Raw genomic sequence first — 23894 nt, 5'->3', positions numbered from 1 at the left:
GGCAAATGACATGTAGCAATTCTAAAATGTTATGTGTATTTTTAAATATACACAAATGCTGTGATACTATTTATGGTTGAAATGCCAACAGTTTTTATTTTTATGCAAGGGAATGTCTTCGTAAATGAATGTGTAGCACTGATGTAGGGAATGTTCGTTGCAAAGGCGTAAGAAAAAAGCAGATTAGAAATCTATTGAGCACTTGGGTTGTCTCAAACCTGTTCCACCACAGACACATCAAAGACAGTATTAGGCTGTGTTTTTAATCAATAAAATTTTATTGTCCGAGTTATAAATATTCTCCATTTGTTCCCTATTTACAGTTGCAAAATATTTTAAGATATTCTACCATTACCTGTCATTCAGCATCTCTCTATAAATGCCATGAAAATGTCATTATGAAATAAAAATCTCTGTTCTCTGCCCACAAATCCAACACCCAGCCACTCATACACGCACACACAAAGGTTAAAAGAGGAAGAAAAAAATATATAGTACAGCAGGCAACATTGCAAACGGTTGCTACACAGTAGCAAGAGAATTGTGTAGAAGGATTGTTGTTGTTTTTCCTGAAAGTCTATAACGGCAAGCTTTTCAGGATGTTTGTGATAGACCAGCGCTGGCCGGAACATTTCTGTAAAACTAGCTGAAATCCAAATTCATTATCACTGTTTTCCTGCAGCTCCAGACAACGTTTGGATTTTCTGTTCTGGATTGGACCTCCCTTTAAAAACGAAGAAAGAAAAACACATTTAATCGAAAGTCACCTATCACCACTTCAGTCTCATGATCATTTGGATTTTAATAGTCATTCAGCAGTCAGCCATAAGTGAGTATCCATGTGGGAAACAGTCGGAATGAAACCAAGATTCAATTCACTGCTCAACCATGAAGATCTATCATGGGTCTCAAGAGTACCCTGAGTGCTTCCAGCCAGGAGTATTTTTTAGCATTGCCCACATGGTTCTCCCACTGTAAGCTACATAACATTCCATGTTTCAGCAGGCACATCCTGCTAATATTAACCATTGGAATAGCATGAGTCTCTTAACTGCAGGGTTGTGGGTTCAAGCCCCACATTGGGCAGAGATTCCTGCATTGCAGGAAGTTGGACTAGATGGCCCTCGTGGTCCCTTACAAATCTATGATTCATACTGGGTCAAGAGAGTCAGTTCCACATTAGAATACCTAGTCAAGAAGTGGCAATATCACAATGTCGTTGTGAGGATAAAATGGGGTTAGACCTGTGTACACAGCTCCTGGGAAGAAGCGAAGGATATAAACTCTTATAAGCCAATATAGTCTTGTGCAAACTTACTTAAGTGTATGTCCTACTACGATTCCCAAATAAACCTGCAGTGAGATTATGCTACAAGACACAGAAACTACAAAACCCAGTGCAAATGTCAAAGATGGCAGCAGGTTTAGAAAGAAGCTTCGCAAACACCCAACCTGAGAGTAAATAGCCTTCTGTAGATTTGTTCAACCCTATTCTGCAATACTAAGCATATAATAATAATAATAATAATAATAATAATTTTTATTTATATCCCGCCCTCCCCAGCTGAAGCCGGGCTCAGAGTGGCTAACAACAATAAAAGTAACACAGTTTACATAAAATCACAATCAATTAATTGAAATGTATTCTAAAATCAATTCAAAATCAAATTAATGGCAACCATTGGGCTAGAGTTCTGTGAGGATTACAGAAGGAGGGGGTCAGGCTGTGCCTTGGCCAAAGGCCTGGTGGAACAGCTCTGTCTTGCAGGCCCTGCGGAAAGATGTCAAGTCCCGCAGGGCCCTTGTCTCTTGTGACAGAGCGTTCTACCAGATCGGGGCCACAGCCGAAAAAGCCCTGGCTCTGGTTGAGGCCAGCCTAACCTCCCTGTGGCCCGGGATCTCCAAGATGTTTTTATTTAAAGACCCTAAGGTCCTCCGTAGGACATACCAGAAGAGGCGGTCCCATAGGTATGAGGGTCCTAGGCCGTATAGGAATTACTTCAGTATAACTAACTGCTGGCTTTTAATTTGCATTTGTAGAATAGCCATTGCTGATTTACTACAACCTGATATCTTTTTGAACCACATCTGTCTTTGCCTAGTTAACTTTGTATAACACCTTCTCCATTCTGTTCTAAGACTCAATTGTATTGAGAAAGCATTTTGAGATTCTTCATATGGAGTGATTCAAAAATGGAATAAAATGTAACAATAGTCATTTCAACAGAAATAGGAAGCTTCTAACAGAAATAAATTCTGTGATATCCTGCCTGTATAAAAATCAACAGCAACCAGATATTACAGCCACTTGGCTGATTTACTACTGTCAAGTAACTCTGCAGTTTTCCACTTCTAGGACTTCACATATTTCCCCCCATATAATGCTTCTTGTAGCAATGGAAAAATATGCTAAATTTGTGTTAGCAGTCATGAAAAGAAAAGGAGGCTTCTTAAAGTAATACTTTAACAAATTAACTTTAACAAAGTAATAAATTAATTAGGGTGGCCAGGTGTCCTACTTTACAGAGGAGAGTCCTCTATTTGAAGGATAAAACCTGCACAGTATCTAACATATCCTCACTCGAATGTCAGCCACAGAAGCAGACTGCATGGCATCATCACCAGCCAGCTGGTTTCCTATCTTTTGCTCTGTAAACTATCTCTAGTCACAAAGTTTTAATCCCAAGCAGGATAGTATCACAAAGGAAAAAGAATCCAGTTCCCCACCATTCTGGTTGGGTAACTGGCCTTAAGAAGAGCCTGGCTGAATCTGACCAAGAGTTCAGCATTCCACTTCCCACCAGAGGCCTATGGGAGGCCTAAAAGCAGGAGATGGGTGCATTTATTATTATTTTATTGTTTATTGAATTTATATACTGCCCCTATACCTGGGGGTCCTGCAGGTGTTCTCCAACAACGGGTGTTCAGAGGGTTGTGAATTATGCCAGATAAGCCAAGATTAGAGCTTGACTATTATTTTTCTCTTTAAATGCTAATTACCACCTGCTTTCAAGGTTACGTTTACTCTGAAAGGCTATGAATGACTCCTATAACAAAGGGAGAGATTGAGCTACTTAATCGGGAAAAGAACTATTAATCTTATCCTGAAATTGTTGTCCAAACTTAATACCATCCTATGATTTGTGATTCTGATAAATTCTATTAATTTCAATCTCTTGTTTTTTTCCCTTCAATGGAGAAAAAAGAATATACTTTCTACCCCTTTCCCTTTCTTCTGAATAGAAGTCAGATTCTCAAGGTTGAATTTGAAGTGTTAGTCACTATTAAGACAAAAGCAGCTATGTAGATAAAAGGGATAAAGGGAGATAAAAGCAGGAGTTGTACAAAGATTGGGTACTTAAAAAGGATAATGGCGTCCAATTGTGCATAGCATATATTCCTAGCTGAACGATTCACAATAAATAATTTATTGGATTATTTTAACCCCATTCTCTGCTCACTGCATTAGCTGTATCAGCGTTCAGTATATTACAAATCAGTTTTGCACTACTAGACTGAAGTACTGGATTGACTCATGCCCATTGGAGCGGACTTGAAGAGGAGATATATGTCTTGGCTTTGGTTGACTGACTGGAAGACTGCAACTAGTAAGTGGCAAGTCACTGAGTGATTATATTGACCCAACTAATTGTTTCACAATTGCAACTATTGCCCCATGATGCAACTATTAGACAATTTCCTAAGATAAGACAGTTTACACATTCAAGATATGAAATGAAAGGCTATAATTAATTATCCTGTGATAAATGTAGCATGAAACATTATTATTACACCACAGCAAAATAGTCAGTGAGGGTGATAGCCAACTGTGGTGTCTTGCTTGTGCAAATGGGACCTACCCTTCCTCTCTCCTGCAGCCCCCTGTGCACCCCAAAACTGGCTCTGGGGTGTTGGCATCCCCTCCAATGCAGATTGGGGGTTGCAGTGAGGAGGAAGGAAAGTCCTGCCAAATCTACTGGAAAGGTGTTGGATCTCTCCCATAATGTTTGTTCCTTACACCAGTATGGAGTTCGCAACAATCCAGTAAGAAGGGAGCACATTCTATGAGTGATATAACCATATTCAGTATAGGATCCTCGGTTTGCTGGATACATCTATGTTCAACAACCAATGTGGTATAACTACAGTAAGGATTTGGGTTTTCTTTTCATCTAGGTTTGCTACAGTTTTTGTTGTTATTATTGATTAGATTTATATACCACCCTTCATCAAAAGATTTCAGGATAGTTGACATGTTATTTCCTGTTCCTTAGTGTTTATTCTTACTGCGCAAAGCCAATCCTCTTAGAACACCACAGATTCAGTGAATAGGGACAAATTTCACAAAGCTGAGCTTCCCAAAAGGAACCTGCAATATACTGAAAATTCAAAGTGCAAAAACTCTGACCCTGAAAGGAAGGTAGGAGGGGAAACTGTTTATTTTTCTTTCCTTCTTCACCCTCCAGAAAACCTACACTAGGCGACTGGGATACAGTGCAGATCAGGGGAAAGGGGATTTGGCAAAAGTCACCTTGCCTCTCCCTTCCAGAATGGGAGTCTGCATTAGATCAGAGTCCCTACCATGAATGAAAGAGCCACTCAGGAATACTATTCAGAAGTCTATCTCTATAGTAGTTACGTTTTCCTGCCAAAGTGCACAAGGCAAGCCATTATACAGCAGTGATCAAAAAATACTTTTTGCTAACCTTTCTGTCCCAATTGTGGGAAACTGTTTTCTTTACTGAGATTCTTGACTTACATAGTGATTTTCTATTTTGCAGATTTACAATAATGAAGTATAATGATGAATCCGACTGAATGCTTATATTAGAATATTCAAAAATGCCCTCAAAATGTGCATGCATTTATAGTTTTCATTAACATCAACTCTTTCAATCTATTTCCCTTATAATGGGAATGCTAGAGTGGATAACCATTTATATTATTTTTGTGGTACTTAACAACTATTTTATATATGAACATCTAATACTTTTTTTAATTAAGACATTTTAATAAAGACAATTTAAATACGGCTGGAAGACAATGGCATATAGCAATGGAAATTAAATACTGAAGGAAAGTTAATAATGCAAGCCCTACTGAGTTTAATAGGGTTGAACTGGATTAAGAACTGAGATTATCTATTGTTTATTGCGCATTCATTCTGAACTATTTGCATGGAGGTTATTCAACACTTGCTGTTTACTAAACATTTAACCTGCTTCGTTTGGGTGGATTTTCTGTCAACCAATTGCTATCCCACACTTTCTAGTGCATTTTCCAGTCATATTCTTTAACACAAAAAGTTTGCTTGCTTTTTTTTAAATGGGTTTGTTCTGCAGGAGTATCAGAGAGCACTTTAATCCACTAAATTTCTTGGCATGCAATTGATTCTCTCCTGTACATAAGAACACAAAAAGAGCCTGCTGGATCAGACCAATGAACCACATCGTTCAGCATCCTGTTCTCAGCAGACAACCAGAGGCCTGTGCATGCAGGATTTGAGCGCAAAAGCACTTTCCCCTGTATTTTCCAGAAACTAGTGTTCAGAAACATTACTGCTTCCCACTGCAGAGACAGTGCATACCCTGCGTGACTAGTAGCCTTTGACAGTCCTCTCTTTCATGAATTTGTCTATTCCTCTTTTAAAGCCATCTAGGTTGGTGGCCGAAGAATTGATGCTTTTGAATTCTGGTGCTGGAGGAGACTCTTGAGAGTCCCATGGACTGCAAGAAGATCAAACCTATCCATTCTTAAGGAAATCAGCCCTGAGTGCTCACTGGAAGGATAGATCCTGAAGCTGAGGCTCCAATACTTTGGCCACCTCATGAGAAGAGAAGACTCCCTGGAAAAGACCCTGATGTTGGGAAAGATGGAGGGCACAAGAAGAAGGGGACGACAGAGGACAAGATGGTTGGACAGTCTTCTCGAAGCTACCAACAGGAGTTTGACCAAACTGCGGGAGGCAGTGGAAGACAGGAGTGCCTGGCGTGCTCTGGTCCATGGGGTCACGAAGAGTCGGACACAACTAAACGAGTAAACAACAAGAAGTTGGTGGCCATCACTGCCTGCTGTGGGAGCAAGTTCCATAGTTCAACTATACACTGCAGGAATACTTTCTTTTTTCTGTCCTGAATCTAAACATTCAGTTCCTTTGGATGGCCATGAGTTCTAGTATTATGAAAAGGGGTGAGGGGGTTAGTGACAGTCTAGAGAGGACCCTTATGAAGCCAGGTGATGTAAACATGCAAAAAGTCTCCCCATCTCCAAACAAGTGTTTCAATCTTCCTCCACCACCAACACCTAATAAAGTCTCCCAGGTTCCTCTGCAACAGAGAGGGGAAGACATTAACTACAGCGTATACTGCCTACCCGAAATAAAACCCTCCACAGAAACCAGGTATTACACCTGCAAAATCAGAGCTTGCATTTCTGCAAAATTGGAGCCCCCAATTCTCAATAGAAGCTACATTCCCACTGTCAATGAATCATAGCTGTCAACTTACAGATTTGAAAATAAGGGACCAGCAGCCTCGAAAATAAGGGATCAGCAATCGAAGGAGCCTCCAAAACAAATCCAACCCCCCCCCCACGAGAGCGCCTTTCATTCCCCCCACCATGTGCCCCAACTCCAGACAGACCTTTTCCCCGGCAAGGGTGAGTGGGCCGTCGATGACGTATCCATCCGATTCCGAGCACAGGTATATTCAACTTCTGAGCCCCTCCGTGCCAAAGGCAGAAAGCCCAGCCAGCAGCCAAACGAAGCCTCAAGCAGTGGTTCCCACAGCGCAGCAACCCGGCAAAGGGGATGCAGCAAGGAAAACCACCGTCACCTCTCCGCTAGGAAGTGCTGAGAAAAGGCAAGTCCCCAGGCAACGCGGTCGATTTGATCGGCACAAGGCATGCAAGCTCCACCCCCCAGTCTTTCTTAGACTCCTTATTGGGTGAGCAACGGATCCAAGCAACACAGGTGGAGCCTCCCTTCTCCCTGGCCAGCTGCTTCCTTTGAAACCCAGGAAATTTAAGGGACATCATCAATAAGGACAGCAGCGGGAAACGGCGCTGGAATAAGGGAGTTTCCCGCCAAATAAGGGACGGTTGACAGCTATACAATGAATGTGTGTGAACACTTGGCTCCCATGGAAGCAAACTCAGCCATCTTCTTTAAACCTAAAGACTTCAGTGCAGGCAAGAAGTCTGTGTTGACAGAAGCACACCCCAAACAATCAGTAGGAGAGGGGAGAGAAAAACATGACTGTCAAAAAGAAAGCCCCTTTAAAGCTGGCTGCCTATCAAAGGCTTCACTCAGGTTACTTTATACAGTGGTACCTCGGGTTACATACGCTTCAGGTTACAGACTCTGCTAACCCAGAAATAGTACCTCAGGTTAAGAACTTTGCTTCAGGATGAGAACAGAAATCGTGCCCCGCGGCGCGGCGGCAACAGGAGGCCCCATTAGCTAAAGTGGTGCTTCAGGTTAAGAACAGACCTCCGGAACGAATTAAGTACTTAACCCGAGATACCACTGTATTTTAGATGCACTCATAAAATATGGAGAGAGCTGCTACATAAAAAGCATCAGGGAGAAGGTAATGCTGCTGCTGTATTTATTGCTCTCCCAAGGTTTAAAAGAAAGTTTAATGCCACTCCTCTCTCCCAGTTAACTTTTTCATCATGAAAACACTCATTACTATAATTAAACAAGAATCCCAGAACATACAATTCCAGCCTGCAAGAGGATCTGCAGTAGTAGTGATACTTTCAGCAAAGCAAAACAAGATAGCAACTGCCATCTTCTTAAACAGAGATGATCATCCCAAAACACTGCACCAGCAAATCTACCCCGCATGAAGTAAATCAAAAGTAGAGTGGCATTTCAGTCCTTTTCACACAGCTGGAAACTATGTGGCATAGAAGATTCCTGCACTGCAGGGAGGTGGACTAGATGACCCTTGTGGTCCTTCCAACTCCTCAATTCTTTGAACATGTGGAGGAGCAACAGGACTCTGTTAGCTGCTGTCCGCAGTTCCACTTTCCCTGTGTTCATGGGCTCTTCAGTGGCCTTCCCTGACTTGGTGCCTTCCAGAGGTTTTTGATTACAACTCCCATAATCCCTGACCCTGCCTCTGCTGGCAGGCACTGATGGACATTGTAGTCAAAAACGTCTGAAACACCAGGCTGTGGGAAGCTGGCATTGAGCTTTTTCTGCATGGAAGCTCTCTACATGAATGGGGATCTTTCCTTGTTGTAGGCCAATGAACACATGGAGATCAGGATGGAGACCGTGGTCACAATCTTGCTTCCCTCCAATGTACTCAGTCTACATGGTTTCCACTTGTGGATATGGTCGTTGTAAAGTTGGCCAGAGCTGCAGAATTCAGCTGGAAGCTGGACAATAAAACATGAGCCTTAATTGTTTCTAGTTTTCAGTTTATCCTTTTTCTAACAGCCCCTTCTCCATCCAAAGAAAAACAACCCAAATCTTGAGCAAACAAGACAAAAAGCAAAGAAGTCAAGTGGAAAAGATGGTAAACATCACTTGGAAAATACTGAACGTAAGCCTCCTTCTTTTACTCTCTCTTTTCAGCATCCCAGTGTTTTTATTGTATTGTTAAACTAAGGAGAGTAGTGAACTATTTCAGCCTGACAGGCCATTTCTGGGGAACAATTATGAACCACAGCAAAAGATGGTGAAATGTGTTAAACTATTTAGGATGAGTGTACCATTTGCCTGGTTACTTAGCAGCTGTATCATGTTACCACAACATCAATTTTGCTTTGTGCTTCTGCTGAGTTTAGTTAACATTTAGACCACTCAATGTGGTGCATCCCAACAGGGCATAATTATACTCAGAGGGTCCTTTAATAACTACCAAGCAGTGCTAGCAATGCAGGGAGATGAATGGGAAGAAGTGCTGTGACAGAAATGTTAAGTAGAGGCATCAGCAATACTTCTTTGGACCTCAGAACCATATACCTTCTAACAGGTGTCGCTGGGCATCTAAAAGGACGTATGCTGGAAAATTAAGTGCTCAGCTGAAGGATTTTAATGTGTCATGAACAAAATGGGGGGGGGGATGTTACCTTAGTAACCATTTTTGTTTTTTGGTTGGGTGGTGTGTGGAAAATGGGTAGAAATGTTTACCCAACTAAGAATGAAGCCAGTATTTCCCATAAGCTCCTTCATTTGCCATAGAGCAAATTGCACATAAGAGCATGTGGTTGGCTATATAGGTTGTGATTTCATCCTGTTCTCTGAGATCCCTGACGTGACTGTTCCCAGAAAGAAGTCTCATTAAAAATAGTCTCAAAGCACACATGGAGAAGCAATTTCAACAAACAGGCTTGAAAACAAGTACATTCACATAATTTAGGGAGGCTGGTATATGTTTTTTTCCAATGAAAACACAATTTCCCCTCTCCCCAATTTAAATGAAATTGAATTGTTGGGGTGTGCTGAGACTTTAGCTGCCTGAATAAACTGGAAACAGATACATAAATTAGAGTTAAGTAATTCACATCTTACTAACCTTTTAGATTTGAGATTGAAAATAAGCATGCAGATTAGGGTGATAAAAGTTCCTCATTCCCGAGGATGCTCAGCTGTCATGGGGTTGTCTGTAGACTTCCAGTAACAGAAGCATTTTGCCTCTGAAGATCAGTTGTTATTGCACCAATATGTATCCTAATTGTGGCTTCCACAAGCTGGCCACTGGTTAGCCACTGTGAGAACAGAAGGCTTGGCTAGGTGCAATAAGACTTTTCAAAGTTATAAGAGAAATACATAACGGCTTTTATGAGTGGAGGAGTTAAAAACAAACAGCAGAAGCCTCTGAGCCTAGGACATGTCGCTATCAAGAGCATACATTAATTTGGCCCAAGACACTCCCTAGAGGAAGGGGTGGAGGAGGGAAAAATATCACACTACACGTTATCCTGTTTTCTGTAAACTATGTTTTTCATTGATGGGTAAATCATCTGCTTTCAGTAGCCATTCTTGAATTGTTGGGGTGTGTTGAGACTTTAAACTCCATAAACGTATTTCTTTGGGCAACCAGAGCAGCTTGTGATATAAATGCCCGGTGTCCTTCCTTGCCTTGAGGACCCGTATAATCTGTATACAGCCTTATATCAGAGTGCTGGAATGTGAAAGCTCGTACAGCACTTAGAACAGTGTTATAATTTTGAATAAAATACCGTATTTTTCGTTCTATAGGACGCACCGGCCCATAGGACGCACCTCGTTTTTTGGGGGGGGGGGAAATGAATAAAAAAAAATATTCCCCCCCCCAGCGGCTGCCGCCCCAAGCCTCGCGTGCTTCGGGCTGCAGGCTACCGCCCCAAGCCTCGCGCTCTCGGCGGGACCTCCTGCCGGGCGCGCAAGGCTTGCAGACACTCGCCCGAAGCACGGGGAGCCCTCCGGAGGGCTCCCCATGCTTCGGGCGACAGGCTGCCGCCCCAAGCCTCGCGCGCTCGGCGGGACCTCCTGCCGGGCGCGCAAGGCTTGCAGACACTCGCCCGAAGCACGGGGAGCCCTCCGGAGGGCTCCCCGTGCTTCGGGCGACAAGCTGCAGCCCCAAGCCTCGCGCGCTCGGCGGGACCTCCTGCCGGGCGCGCAAGGCTTGCAGACATTCGCCCGAAGCACGGGGAGCCCTCCGGAGGGCTCCCCGTGCTTCGGGCGACAGGCTGCCGCCCCAAGCCTCGCGCGCTTGGCGGGACCTCCTGCCGGGCGCGCAAGGCTTGCAGACACTCGCCCGAAGCACGGGGAGCCCTCCGGAGGGCTCCCCGTGCTTCGGGCGACAGGCTGCCGCCCCAAGCCTCGCGCGCTCGGCGGGACCTCCTGCCGGGCGCGCAAGGCTTGCAGACACTCGCCCGAAGCACGGGGAGCCCTCCGGAGGGCTCCCCGTGCTTCGGGCGACAGGCTGCCGCCCCAAGCCTCGCGCGCTCGGCGGGACCTCCTGCCGGGCGCGCAAGGCTTGCAGACACTCGCCCGAAGCACGGGGAGCCCTCCGGAGGGCTCCCCGTGCTTCGGGCGACAGGCTGCCGCCCCAAGCCTCGCGCGCTCGGCGGGACCTCCTGCCGGGCGCGCAAGGCTTGCAGACACTCGCCCGAAGCACGGGGAGCCCTCTGGAGGGCTCCCCGTGCTTCGGGCGACAGGCTGCCGCCCCAAGCCTCGCGCGCTCGGCGGGACCTCCTGCTGGGCGCGCAAGGCTTGCAGACACTCGCCCGAAGCACGGGGAGCCCTCCGGAGGGCTCCCCGTGCTTCGGGCGACAGGCTGCCGCCCCAAGCCTCGCGCGCTTGGCGGGACCTCCTGCCGGGCGCGCAAGGCTTGCGGACACTCGCCGGGGCTGCAGGCTGCTGCCTGCAAGCCTTGTGAGCCCGCGGGAACTCCCACGGGCTTGCAAGGCTTGCGGATAGCTTCCTGAAGCCTGGAGAGCGAGAGGGGTCGGTGCGCACCGATGCCTTTCGCTCTCCAGGCTTCAGCGAAAGCCTGCATTCGCTCCATAGGACGCACACACATTTCCCCTTCATTTTTGGAGGGGAAAAAGTGCGTCCTATGGAGCGAAAAATACGGTACTTATCAAAATGTACTGTACACAGTTCTGAATTCTGTTTCTCAAGCATTTTACATGGGAATTGTTCTACATATATCAAATGCTGCTGAGAATGCCTTTCAGTCTCTGGATGTATTTATGCACTTGCTGGCACTAGAGGACAAAAAGCCATTTTCGAATTCTGTCTACATCCTAGTCATCACAGGTTCTTCACCCGACATACAAATGAAACAGAGAACCAATGTAAGGCCACTGGAAATGAGCACCCAAGGGGGAGGGTAGCTCTAATGCCCTTAGTGCCTGGAATACACAGACGGCAAAAGCAGTCAGGTAACAACTAGGTTGTCTCAGCCGGTCAGCAGGCAAGCACTTCCACGATGCTGAATTTAACTTCCCCTGACTCAACACATGTCTTATGTTGCTATGAGAACATAAAAAGGATCCTGCTGATTAAGCCAAAGGTCCATATAACCTAGCATTCTGTTCTCACAGCAGCTAATTGGATGCCTATGGGAAGCCCACAAGTAGGTTCTGACTCCAAGAGGACTCTCCCTACTTGTGATTCCCAGCAATTGGTATTCAGAGGCCTATTGCCTCTGGCAGTGGAGGTAGACATAAAGTTCTTCAGGCTACATTTTCTCTTGATCGCTGCTTATGCATAACCTCTTTCAACCCCATACTACCACACTTGAAAATGACCTAAGAACATGCTTTCAATATGGCAGTCATGGTTTGGGAGTGAATGGATTACAATACACTCAATTTACCGTATTTTTCGCCCCATAGGGCGCACCGGCCCATGGGGGGGATAAGGAAAAAAAATCCCCCCCCAGGCGCGGGGCTGGGGCGGGGGAAGTCCGAGCTTCCCCTGACCCCAGCCCCCAGAACAGGCTGCTATTCGCAAGCCTAGGAAGCCCGCGGGAAGTCGCACTGGGCTCCCAAAGGTTGCGGATATCTGCCTGAAGTTTTCGGGATGCAGGCAACTCTGCAAACCAGGTCGGGTAACAGCGGGATGGAGGCACTCCACCTCCCCGTTGTCCCCCGAGCTTGTGGGGCTGGCAGTGGGTAGAAGCGCGCTTCTCCCCACCGCCAGCCTCCAAACCAGGTCGGGGAATAGCGGGATGGCGGCGCTCCGCCTCCCCGCTGTCCCCCGAGCTTGTGGGGCTTCCCGGTATCTGCACGAAGCCCTGGGCATGCTGTGCAGCGCGCCCCAGGCTTTGGGATGCAGGCTGCTATCCGCAAGCCTTGGGAGCCCGACGGGAACTCCCGCGGAGCTCCGAAGGCTTGCGGATAGCTTCCTGAAGCCTGGAGAGCGAGAGGGGTCCGTGCGCACCGACCCCTCTCTCTCTCCAGGCTTCAGCGAAAGCCTGCATTCGCCCCATAGGACGCACACACACTTCCCCTTCATTTTTGGAGGGGAAAAAGTGCGTCCTATAGGGCAAAAAATATGGTATACACACACACACACTCACACCTTGGTTCTCAAACGCCTTGTGACTTGAACATTTTGGCTGCTGAACGCTACAAACCCGGAAGTGAGTGTTCCAGTTTGCGAACTTTTCTTGGAAGCCGAACGTCCAACGTGGTTTCCAATTGAGTGCAGGAAGTTGCTGACATGAATGGGGTCGTATCAACTAACATGGACAAGTCACAAAGTCAAAATGTTACAAAAGACGGCAGACTACCTAAAACCTTTTTTGAAATGACTGACAATATGGATTTGATTGACATTTGGAGGACAAAGAACCCACTAGGAAGAGAGGGAACATTCTTTTCTGAAGCCCAACTGACCTGGACAAGAATCGACCAAATATGGATTTCTAGAGGCCTGGCACCTAAGGTCAGAAAAGTGGAAATCTGCCCAAAGACCTGCTCCGACCATAATGCAGTAAAGATGGATATGACACTATTACCAACTGGATCCTTTAGATGGAAGATGAATGACAATTTGTTTAGAGATCAGGAAATTACCAAGAAGGCCCAAAAAGTTTTGAAGGACTATTTTGAGATAAATATGAATAATATGGTGGAAAAAAGAATAATCTGGGACGCAAGCAAAGCTGTAATGAGGGGATTCTTGATACAACAGAATGCAGTAAAGAAAAGAACACAAAATGAGAAAAAAGATAAGATCTTGGATAAAATAAAAGAATTAGAGAAAAAATTAAGAGTGAATCCGAAGTCACAGCCAACTCTGAGAGAAATTAAACTTTATCAAACACAATATTCTAAATTGATAAATCAGGAAATTGAATGGAAGGTTAAATTAATGAAACAAAAAACGTTTGAGTCGGCGAATAAATGTGGAAAACTGCTAGCTTGGCAGCTGAAGAGAAGACAAAGATTAAATACTGTTACAAACTTAGAGGTTGATGGAAAAAACATTCAGAATCCAGTGGACATCAGAAAGTGTTTCCAGAGATACTTCAAAAAATTATACACCCAAGGGCCGCAAGATGATGCTGAGATTAAACAATTTTTGGTAAAAAACGGACTATCTAAATTGTCACAAGAAAATAGGACAATCCTGAATTCTAAAATAACACGACAGGAGATCGAACAAGCCATCCAGAACATGCAACTTGGCAAATCTCCAGGACCAGATGGGCTGACCTCCAAGTACTATAAGACATTAAAAGACTATTTGATACAACCTTTGATGGAGGTCAGCAATGAAATTATGGAGGGGAGGAGGGCACCGGAGTTGTGGAAGGAAGCGTTTATCACATTAATACCAAAGTCGGAAGCTGAAAAGACACAACTTAAGAACTACCGTCCCATCTCTCTTTTAAATGTGGATTACAAAATATTTGCAGACATTTTGGCAAATAGATTTAAAAAAGTTTTAAATGAAGTAATTCATAAGGACCAGGCCGGCTTCCTCCCAGGAAGACATCTGTTTGCTAATACGAGGAACATTATTGACATTTTGGAACTTTTGCAAACAGACATAAATACAAAAGCAGTTTTAATTTTTATAGACGCGGAGAAGGCCTTTGACAATATCTCCTGGAAATTTATGATGGGAAATTTAAAAGAGATGGGAGTGGGACGGGGTTTTGAGAATGGGATCGGGGCGATATACTCAGAACAGAAAGCTAAACTGATAGTTAATAATGTGGTTACAGAAGAGTTTAAAATTGAAAAAGGGACACGACAAGGTTGCCCTATTTCCCCTTTGTTATTTATTTCGGTTCTGGAAGTGCTATTGAACATGATTAGAGAGGATCGGCTGGTGGAAGGAATTCAGGTCGGTCAGAAACAATATAAATTAAAAGCTTTTGCAGATGACCTGGTTTTGACCTTGCAGAAGCCAGAGCCCAGTACGAAAAGAGTATTACAACTGATTAATGACTTTGGTCGGGTGGCTGGATTTAAACTAAATAAACAGAAAACTAAGGTTTTGGGGAAAAATTTGACTGATACAGAGTCAGAACGGTTTCAGAATGAGACGGAACTTAATGTGGTTAAAAAAGTAAAATACCTAGGGGTAAACATAACAGCAAAAAATCTAAGTCTATTTAAGGACAATTATGAAAAATGCTGGACAGAAATTAAGAGAGACTTAGATAGTTGGTCAAAATTGAAACTTTCTTTGTTAGGCCGAATTGCTGCTATCAAGATGAATGTATTGCCAAAGATGTTGTTTTTATTTCAAACACTTCAGGTCTTGGACAAAACGGGGTGCTTTCAGAAGTGGCAGAGAGACATTTCTAAGTTTGTCTGGCAGGGCAAAAAGCCCAGAATTAAGTTTAAGATATTAACTGATGCAAAACAAAGAGGGGGCTTTGCCCTGCCAGACTTAAAGTTGTATTATGAAGCCGCAGCGTTCTGCTGGCTAAAAGACTGGCTACTTCTTGAGGACACTGATGTGCTAGATTTGGAAGGGTTTAACAATGCTTTTGGATGGCATGCATATTTATGGTATGACAAGGTTAAAGCAAATAAGGCCTTTAAGAACCATATTGTCAGAAATTCATTGTTTAATGTCTGGACAAAATATAAAGACTTGCTGGAAAATAAAACACCAAGGTGGCTCTCACCTTTGGAAGCCAAGGCCCGAAAAAGACCCAATATGGAGGCTAAATGGCCAAAATATTGGGAAATACTAGAAAAGGATGGAGACAATTGGAAATTGCAGAGTTTGGAGAAAATGAAAGACAAAGTGCGAGATTGGTTACATTACGCTCAGATTAAAGAAGTTTTTAAAAATGATAAAAAACTAGGGTTCCAGGTGGAGAAATCGAAATTAGAAACAGAATTGTTAGAACCAAAGATTAAGGTACTTTCAAGGATGTATAACTTGCTGTTGAAATGGAATACACAAGATGAAACGGTTAAATCGGCTATGATAAGGTGGGCACAGGACATTGGGCATAATATCATGTTTGAGGACTGGGAGAGGTTGTGGAGCAATGGATTGAAATTTACTGCATGTAACGCTCTGAAAGAAAATGTAATGAAAATGATTTATAGATGGTATATGACCCCAGTCAAACTTGCCAAAATTTACCACCTGTCTGATAATAAGTGTTGGAAATGCAAAGAGTGTGAGGGAACGTTCTTCCACCTCTGGTGGACTTGCCCTAAAGTGAAGGCGTTCTGGGAAATGATTTATAATTAACTGAAAAAGGTATTTAAATATACCTTCACTAAGAAACCAGAGGCCTTCCTTTTGGGTATTGTCGGCCAAGGGGTGGCAAAGAAGGACCAGACATTTTTTATGTATGCAACAACAGCAGCAAGGATACTTCTCGCAAAACATTGGAAAACTCAAGATCTACCCACACTGGAAGAATGGCAGATACAACTGATAGACTACATGGAACTGGCTGAAATGACCGGCAGAATCCGTGACCTGGGAGAAGAGAGGATTGAGGAGGACTGGAAGAAATTTAAGAACTATTTACAAAAGTACTGTAATTTGAGTGAATGCTAAACAAGACGCTAGATCAAAATAACTGAGCACCACTAAATTTAGAAGTTTTTAAGAAAATAAGTAAGATTGTGAAACTTAGCTCCTTTTGAGAATTATAAGATTATGAAATATAAGGGATATAAGAATTTTAAATAAGATGATAAATTGCTGACAAAACGTTATAACGATGAAAATGGGAGCGGGAGATGTGAGGAAGTCTAAAGAAAATGTGAAAATATGTTAAGATCAATGTTACATTGTTTATTATGTTTATTTTTATTGTAAAACTTAATAAATTGCTTTAAAAAAAAAAAATGAGTGCAGGAAGTTGCTGCAGCCAATTGGAAGCTACACCTTGGTTTTCGAACATTTTCGGAAGTTGAACAGACTTCCAGAACGGATTCCATTCAAGAACTAAGGTACGACTCTCTCTGTGTGTGTGTGTGTGTGTGTGTGTACACACACACACACACACACACACACATATATACACACACACACACACACAGACCTGGGGGGGGGTGTAAAGGACCCCTGGATGGTTAAGTCCAGCCAAAGGCGACTATAGGTGCGATGCTCATCTCACTTTTCAGGCCGAGGGAGCCAGCGTTTGTTCACAGACAGCTTTCCGAGTCATGTGGCTGGCATGACTAAACCACTTCTGGTGTAATGGAACACTGTGACAGAAGGCAGAGCGCATGGAAATGCCGTTTACTTTCCCACCGCAGCAGTACCTATTTATCTACTTGCACTGGCATGCTTTTGAACTGCTAGGTTGGCAGAAGCTGGGACAGAGCAACAGGAGCTCACCACCGTCAAGCGGATTTGAACCACTGACCTTCTGATAGGCCTGGCCAAGAAGCCCAGTGGTTTAGACCACAGTGACACCTGCGTCCATACACACACACACACCAGACATCTGCTTGTACAGTAGTTGCCTTCAAGTTGTAAGCACCATGGCTAACTACAATTGCAGTGGCTGCTGCTATCTCTCTTAGGAAAATTCTCTTAGAGGGTGTGTGGAAATACATTCTGGTCTCTTTTTAACAAACGGTTTCATATACCCATTGACATATTTAATCTTTGATTCACTCTAAGCTGCAATTTGACAGCTCCCTCACTTTTCCCCATTCCTTCCAAACACTTAGTTAGGTACGGACAAAAGTCAAACTTCAGTCTCTTCACAATTTGAATGTATTTACAAAATGCAATGCTGTTGCCATTTAAACTGTTATATAATTAGTTTCTGCTGAAACCAATTCCTTGGAAACAATCTATTTAGCTATATTCACACCTACATGGCTTTGGGTTGATACAGGTGGAGAGTTTGGGAGAGTGCGTGTACAGCTCTATTTTTAGGTCCTAGTTTATAATGCAACTTTTTTTGTTTTTTAAAAAAGATATTCTTATAATAAATGCAATAACAAGACTGCAACACATCTTCTTTGGCCTTCCCTCCAAATGCTGTGTGAGGGCTTGTTTCACAGACCTTTTCCAGCTGTCTTGGAACCCAGTGCCACGAGATCTTCACTACCCTAATGACTCTGTAATGGTAGTCAAAAGCTTCCCAGGTGATCAGGCCTTTATATGTGCTTTCCAAATGCTAGGATAAGAAGCTGAATTTAACAATAATGAATAGCATGGAAAGGGAAACTAGGATCTGGAAGGCCACTGAAAGTTGTCTGAAGCTTTGTTATTGTTGTTGGCTTGAGCTTTAACTCCACTGGAAAGTTTGGAGTTTGGTATTTAAAGAGTGCTTTAAATATCCCTCTTTTCATACAGGCACTCAAAACAATTTACTTCACTGTAATTTCACGTAGGCCATAAGGACTACTCCCAAGTTTATAGTTTCATTCAGGATGGCAGCAATGCCTTACCCTGTGCATTTTCACAATGTTGTAAATGTTAAAATATGATTAGTTGAGCAGATTTTTTTCATTTTCTCAGAGAGGCATACTCGTTTTGCTAGATGAAATGGAAGCAAGTACAATACAATGTGCAAACATCTCTCGGAGTCCTTGATTACTCTCATTAGTTTCCTTGTAGCTTACAGCATGCAAACCTACTTTGCATCACATTATGTGTTCTGAAACAACAACACTTTAATCACACTGGGTATTAGCAAAACAATCCTTTCTGAACAGCATGACTTTAATTATTCCTTTGCCTTTTATCATCAGGAGACAAAGAAAGGAGCTTCATCTTCCCTTCTTCAGAGCTTTGTCTGTGGGTGTTAGGAGGAGTGTTTTCTGACATCTATTTTAACAAGCAGCATTATTTCATGGACACCACCACTTGTAAAGATGGTGAAAAGCATTCAAAAGGGATGCCACTATGCATATCTATACACAAATTTGACCTCCCTCCCAGTTATCCAGTCTTCTCTCTGGTGTCTCCCTAAGTTTTCTATAGGTTGGGATCTTTTTTGGTTTGGGGGAGGCAGAGCATTCCCTCATGGAAACCAAAAACGGAGAACCTCATTTCTACTGGCCAAATATGACTGTTGAGGCCTCTCTATTCAACCCTTGGGACTGTTCCCAGGTTGCTCCCTCACCAGCCCTGATCCATGCCCTCCTAAAATGCTTTTGCTTTGCTGGAATATGTCCTTGAACTGTGATAGTGTCTCTTGCTTTTCTGGATGGAAGAGGAAAAGATGTTTTGGGGAGGTTATGTAGAAACCTCTGGCTTCCATGTGACTAGAATGAAGCTTATTATACAAAGTTATGAGACATTTATCTGGCCCCACCCACTTTTTTATCTGGCCCCACCCACTGTTAATCTGACCCCACTCACTACTAGCAAGCTGTCCATGAGGGAATGCATACCTTGCTATGAAAATGGTACCCTATCCCTGGTTTAAGCCTTCATACCTGCAGTCTGAAGTAACACCGTCCAGAGGCAGAAGCTTCCCATCTCATCTACCATTTCCTTTTCAAAGTAACACAGCCATTTCTTATTTGCAGAGCTGAGAAGTCATTCATAATTCAGTGAAAACTGCAAACTCGTGTTTTGTTTTGAAATAAAAATAAAATTCACCTGAGTAAATTGCCAGTAAAGCTTCATCCTTTTGGCTTTGGCGTAACTGCATTCAATTAGTCGGGGTCTGCTGTTCACATCTACCAGGCATCTGTTGTCATCATCATCAATGGTAGGACTTAGAACACCCACGTGGAACTGCTGGTTACCTGTGTAATAGACGTTCTGCAATGAGAAAACAGAACACATTCAGGGCTTTGAAGACGCAGGCAACATTTCTATCAGAAACCAATGGCAAGAGTTAATGCATGGACCTGAATTGAATCTCACACCACGCTTCAGCTACCAAAAGTCCTTTTTTTCTAGTAAGAAGCAGTGTGATATTTTAAAGTTTTCAAAATATCATTTGAGGAGTTATCAAAGAGGGGTGAGAGAAGGCAGATCAAGCTACCTGCTTGGTAGGACAATATAGTTCATGCACACTGTGGTGAGTTACCTAGGTATTACCATCTGTATTCTTCATCTTAATTTAATATATGTAGTGCAGGGTTTTACAGGTTAACAAACAATAAAAGTAAGCAAGATACAATGGATAGAGCATAACTCAATGCACAGCATGAATTTAACAGAAAAGTTTAAAAGACTTGATGCTTCACCTGGTGCTGAAAATACCATAAAGAAGGTAGTTGGTGGGCCTTTCTGGAGAAGCTATTCCATAGTAGATGTGCTACTACCAAAAATACCCTCTTCTTGTTAGCTACCCACTGAACTTCACTGTCTCAATTGGAAAGCAAGAGCTAGAACATCTATCTTTTTGTGTTTTGTACAGAGCATAAGTTTTTAGATATCATCTATTTAATGGTGTTGAGGGGGGGCGGTCTGGAGAATATTTTCGGACAAGATAGACCTATACAAAAGGGATGTGCTCCACTTGACTCAGGATAGAATAACAGAATTGTCTAGAAATAGACCACTTGTGCTTACTATCAAAAAGGTGCCAGATCGGTTTTGTAATCATTCAGATGGGGGAGGAAAGTCCTAGGTACTGAGAATGCAGGGGCACAATTCAGAGGAGCCAAGGCACCGTAGGTAAAACATTTGGTGAGAGGCACTGTGTATATGTGTGTATATTCTGTAATGTATACACACAAGCCAAATTGTTGAAGCTGGAGTACTTGAATTTTAGAGTGCTAAATTGACTAAAGCAATTGCACCAGAACGATACAAAATACAGAATGGAGGCTGAGATTTGCTCTAGAAACACAGTGATGAGAAATGACCTGGCCTTGGATTCACTTCATGCCATATATGATCTTCAAGACTGGTTGACAATTGTTGACACTATTAACAAAAAGGAGACCTTTGAATCTCTTGGTGAAAGTCTTTTACGTGGCTCTGAGAAGTCTCTCTTGTCACTGAGACAGATAATATGTTCTTCTGCTCTGACTCAACTGACATCTCACTCTGGATCTCAACAGATGGCACTCCTGGCACCTTCATACCACAGAGACTGTTAACAATCACACTTCTCTCTCTCTTTCAAAGGCACAAGTTGTCTAACTAGATCAGGCTTCAAGAAGCATCCAAGCATGTGGGCAGTGCCGAAGATAACGATTGTGTGATCTTAATGTTGCTCCACCATTAAATGTTAATCACCGAAAACGGATGATGTGTAAGTCTTCACACGCCATATGGATTTGTGTTTTAGAAAAGTTTGAGGGAAATGCCTTCTCGTGGGTCTTGATAGCACTTCTTGGTATCTGTTTATTATTGATGCTGTGTATCATTGACATCATATTTGTACATGCAACAGTGAGTACTTTGTCGTAAAATATTAAGCACAAAGGAGGAGGAAGAAAGAGCACACATAAAATAGTCGAGGGCTCTGCAGATCAGGACAGGGATTTGTGTTTACTGCAGCAAATTCTTGGAGTAGATACGGAGTAAATGGCAGCATATAAAAGGTGAGTAGGGTATTAGGACAGATTAATACAGAAGTTAATTTCAGATCAGAAGGAGCTGTAAAAAGCTCACTTCTATCATTCATTCATGCTGCTTTTGCAGATAATTGTGATTATTTGGGTTCATATGACTTCATCTATGGTCTCTCTTATACTTCCTCCATATCAAACATATTTGCAAGCTCTTGTCAACAACCTAATAAAGAATGATAGAAGTGAGCTTTTTACAGCTCCTTCTGATCTGTAATTAACTTCTGTATTAATCTGTCCTAATACCCTACTCACATTTTATATGCTGCCGTTTACTCCATACTACTCCAATAATTTGTGATGTGCTGATATAAATGGAGGGTGGCTTTTTTTTATCAAGACAAGATTAATAAAGATTATTTTTTTAAAAAGTAGTAGGTTAAAATATGTATGCAAGCAGAGCAGTTATAGTGCCCTGGTAAAGTTTTTAGACAGATTATTGAATGCTCAAGTGTGTAAGGCAGATACTTTTGCAGAGAAAGAGAGGACCGAATGATTTGGAGATTAAACAACAAGAAGAAATCAGATTCCTTTTTATGGCTTGCTTATTCATTATAGAGGAAGGAAAGGGAAGGAAAAATACCAGCAGAAGCTTTGGGCTGTTGCATATTAGTATTTGTTATTTCACCACTAACAAGATAAAACAAATAGATTCTGACTGTATTTCTACATCCAGTTAAATCATTTGGTTTGGGGCTAAGGGTTATATTCGGCTAAGTCATACACAGAGTCGCTCCACTGAAATAAATTATTTAGTTAGATACAACCCTAAATGTACTTAAATTCATGCTCGCTTGTGGTTTGCATGACACAAAACTCTTCTGGGACACATTAGATTCCATTCAACAAATGCACAGTTGTACTGTAGTAAAACGGAAGTCGAACAGAATCCGTTCCGGAAGTCCGTTTGACTTCCAAAATGTTTGACTTCCAAAGCGCGGCTTCTGATTGGCTGCAGGAAGCTCCTGCAGCCAATCAGAAGTCATGGAAGCCCCGTTGGACGTTTGGTTTCCAAAAGAACAATCAAAAACTGGAAAACCCACTTCCTGTTTTTGATCGTTCGGGAGCTGGAATGTTTGACTCCCAAGACGTTTGGGAGCCAAGGTACTATAGGTTCACTAATTCATTGCGGAGTGTGTGTGTGTGTGTGTGTGTGTGTGTGTGTGTGTACTTTCTGCTTTCTAACCACATTGTAAAATTTTAGCTCCCCAATTCAGAAATCTCCTTATAAACATGTGCATGGAGGTTCTCACTGCCATGGACTTGTCCAATAATTCATTTGCTGAGTATTTATAAAGTGCTTCTCCCCCAGATCTTTCAAGTCATTTATCTAAGGCCACTAAATAAACACGTTACACTTTTCCCAGTTTATTGTTCATTTGCTTAACTACTACTTATCTAGCCTAGCTAGATTACCGCCCTGAGACTCCAAGGTATAGGGCGGCATATAAACTCAATAAATAAATAAATAACTCTGAAAGAAACATGAAGGAATGCACACCCAGTGGGGTTGCCTCGACTGCCCCTTCACATGATAGCTTACACGGTTTCATAACACCTGAATAGGGTTTAAATTAACCCTAAATGTGAAGTTATGTTTCACTTTCTTATCACCTCACCCCAAGTTTTAAGGTTAGGATAGAAATAAAGTGTGCCAGTTTTAATGACCGATCAAATATATGAATTACTGAATTGCTAATTTATATCAAATATTAAAAACAACATACACATCTAAAAAACAAACTCGTTTTCACACTGATATTGCAGCTTGATCCAAGCCAAGTTCACTTGAAAGTCCATTTGTTCCCATTGGCCCAAGTCTTATTGGCCTTTCATTTAATCACCCCTGATTGCAGAGGCACACAGCCAAACTAGACGCAACATTAATTGCATGGAAGCAATTAACCAGCACAGCTTTAAAATTTAAATAGCTGCCACCAGTGGGGGACAATTCAACAGAACTGTGACATGCAAACATTTGATTGATTGCATCTACACCTTACCTTTTCTTCCAAGGAGCTCAAGGTGGCGTACCTACCATAGGACTCCCCCCTCCTCATTTAATCCCCCCAACCACCTTGTGAGCTAGGTTAGACTGAGGGGCAGTGACTGAGCTCAAGGTAACCCAGTAAGTGTCACGGCCAAGGGATTTCAACTTGGCCTTCCAGATCCTAGTCTGACACCCTAATCACTACCCCAGACAGGAAGAGGGAGGTGGTGAAGACATCTTTTAGGGGATGAACAAACTGTGATTAACACCATGTATAGTTCGGGAACCCAGGAAATTGCCTTATACCAGGTCAGAGTCAGACTTTTTGCTGATGTAGCTGAGTTCCAGCTATTCTGACTGGCAGCAGCTCCCCGCAGAGGCCTTTTCAACCCTATCATCTGCAGCTGATCCTTTTGCTCTGCCCCCTTTGTGTCTTGAGATCCTTAGCATGCAAGCAATGGTG

The 23894-nt window shown here is 43.0% G+C and overlaps 1 protein-coding gene across 2 annotated transcripts in view; it reads right to left on the bottom strand.

The window, feature by feature from the left end:
• Positions 1–255: 255 nt before the first annotated feature.
• Positions 256–23894, bottom strand: part of GALNT18 (polypeptide N-acetylgalactosaminyltransferase 18) — a 369938-nt gene continuing 346299 nt past the window's right edge. For both annotated transcript variants that reach the window (XM_081013763.1, XM_081013762.1), the window contains exons 10-11: positions 19511–19675; positions 256–724 (exon numbers count right to left, since the gene is read on the bottom strand). In XM_081013763.1, coding sequence (XP_080869889.1) covers positions 578–724; positions 19511–19675 — 312 coding nt within the window. In that variant the 3' untranslated portion in view covers positions 256–577. The remainder of the gene's footprint in view (positions 725–19510; positions 19676–23894) is intronic.

Source organism: Podarcis pityusensis (genome assembly GCF_964106645.2).
Source record: "Podarcis pityusensis genome assembly, chromosome: 1".
Taxonomy (NCBI): Eukaryota; Metazoa; Chordata; class Lepidosauria; order Squamata; family Lacertidae; genus Podarcis; species Podarcis pityusensis.
This window is presented reverse-complemented; position numbering and strand designations above follow the sequence as displayed.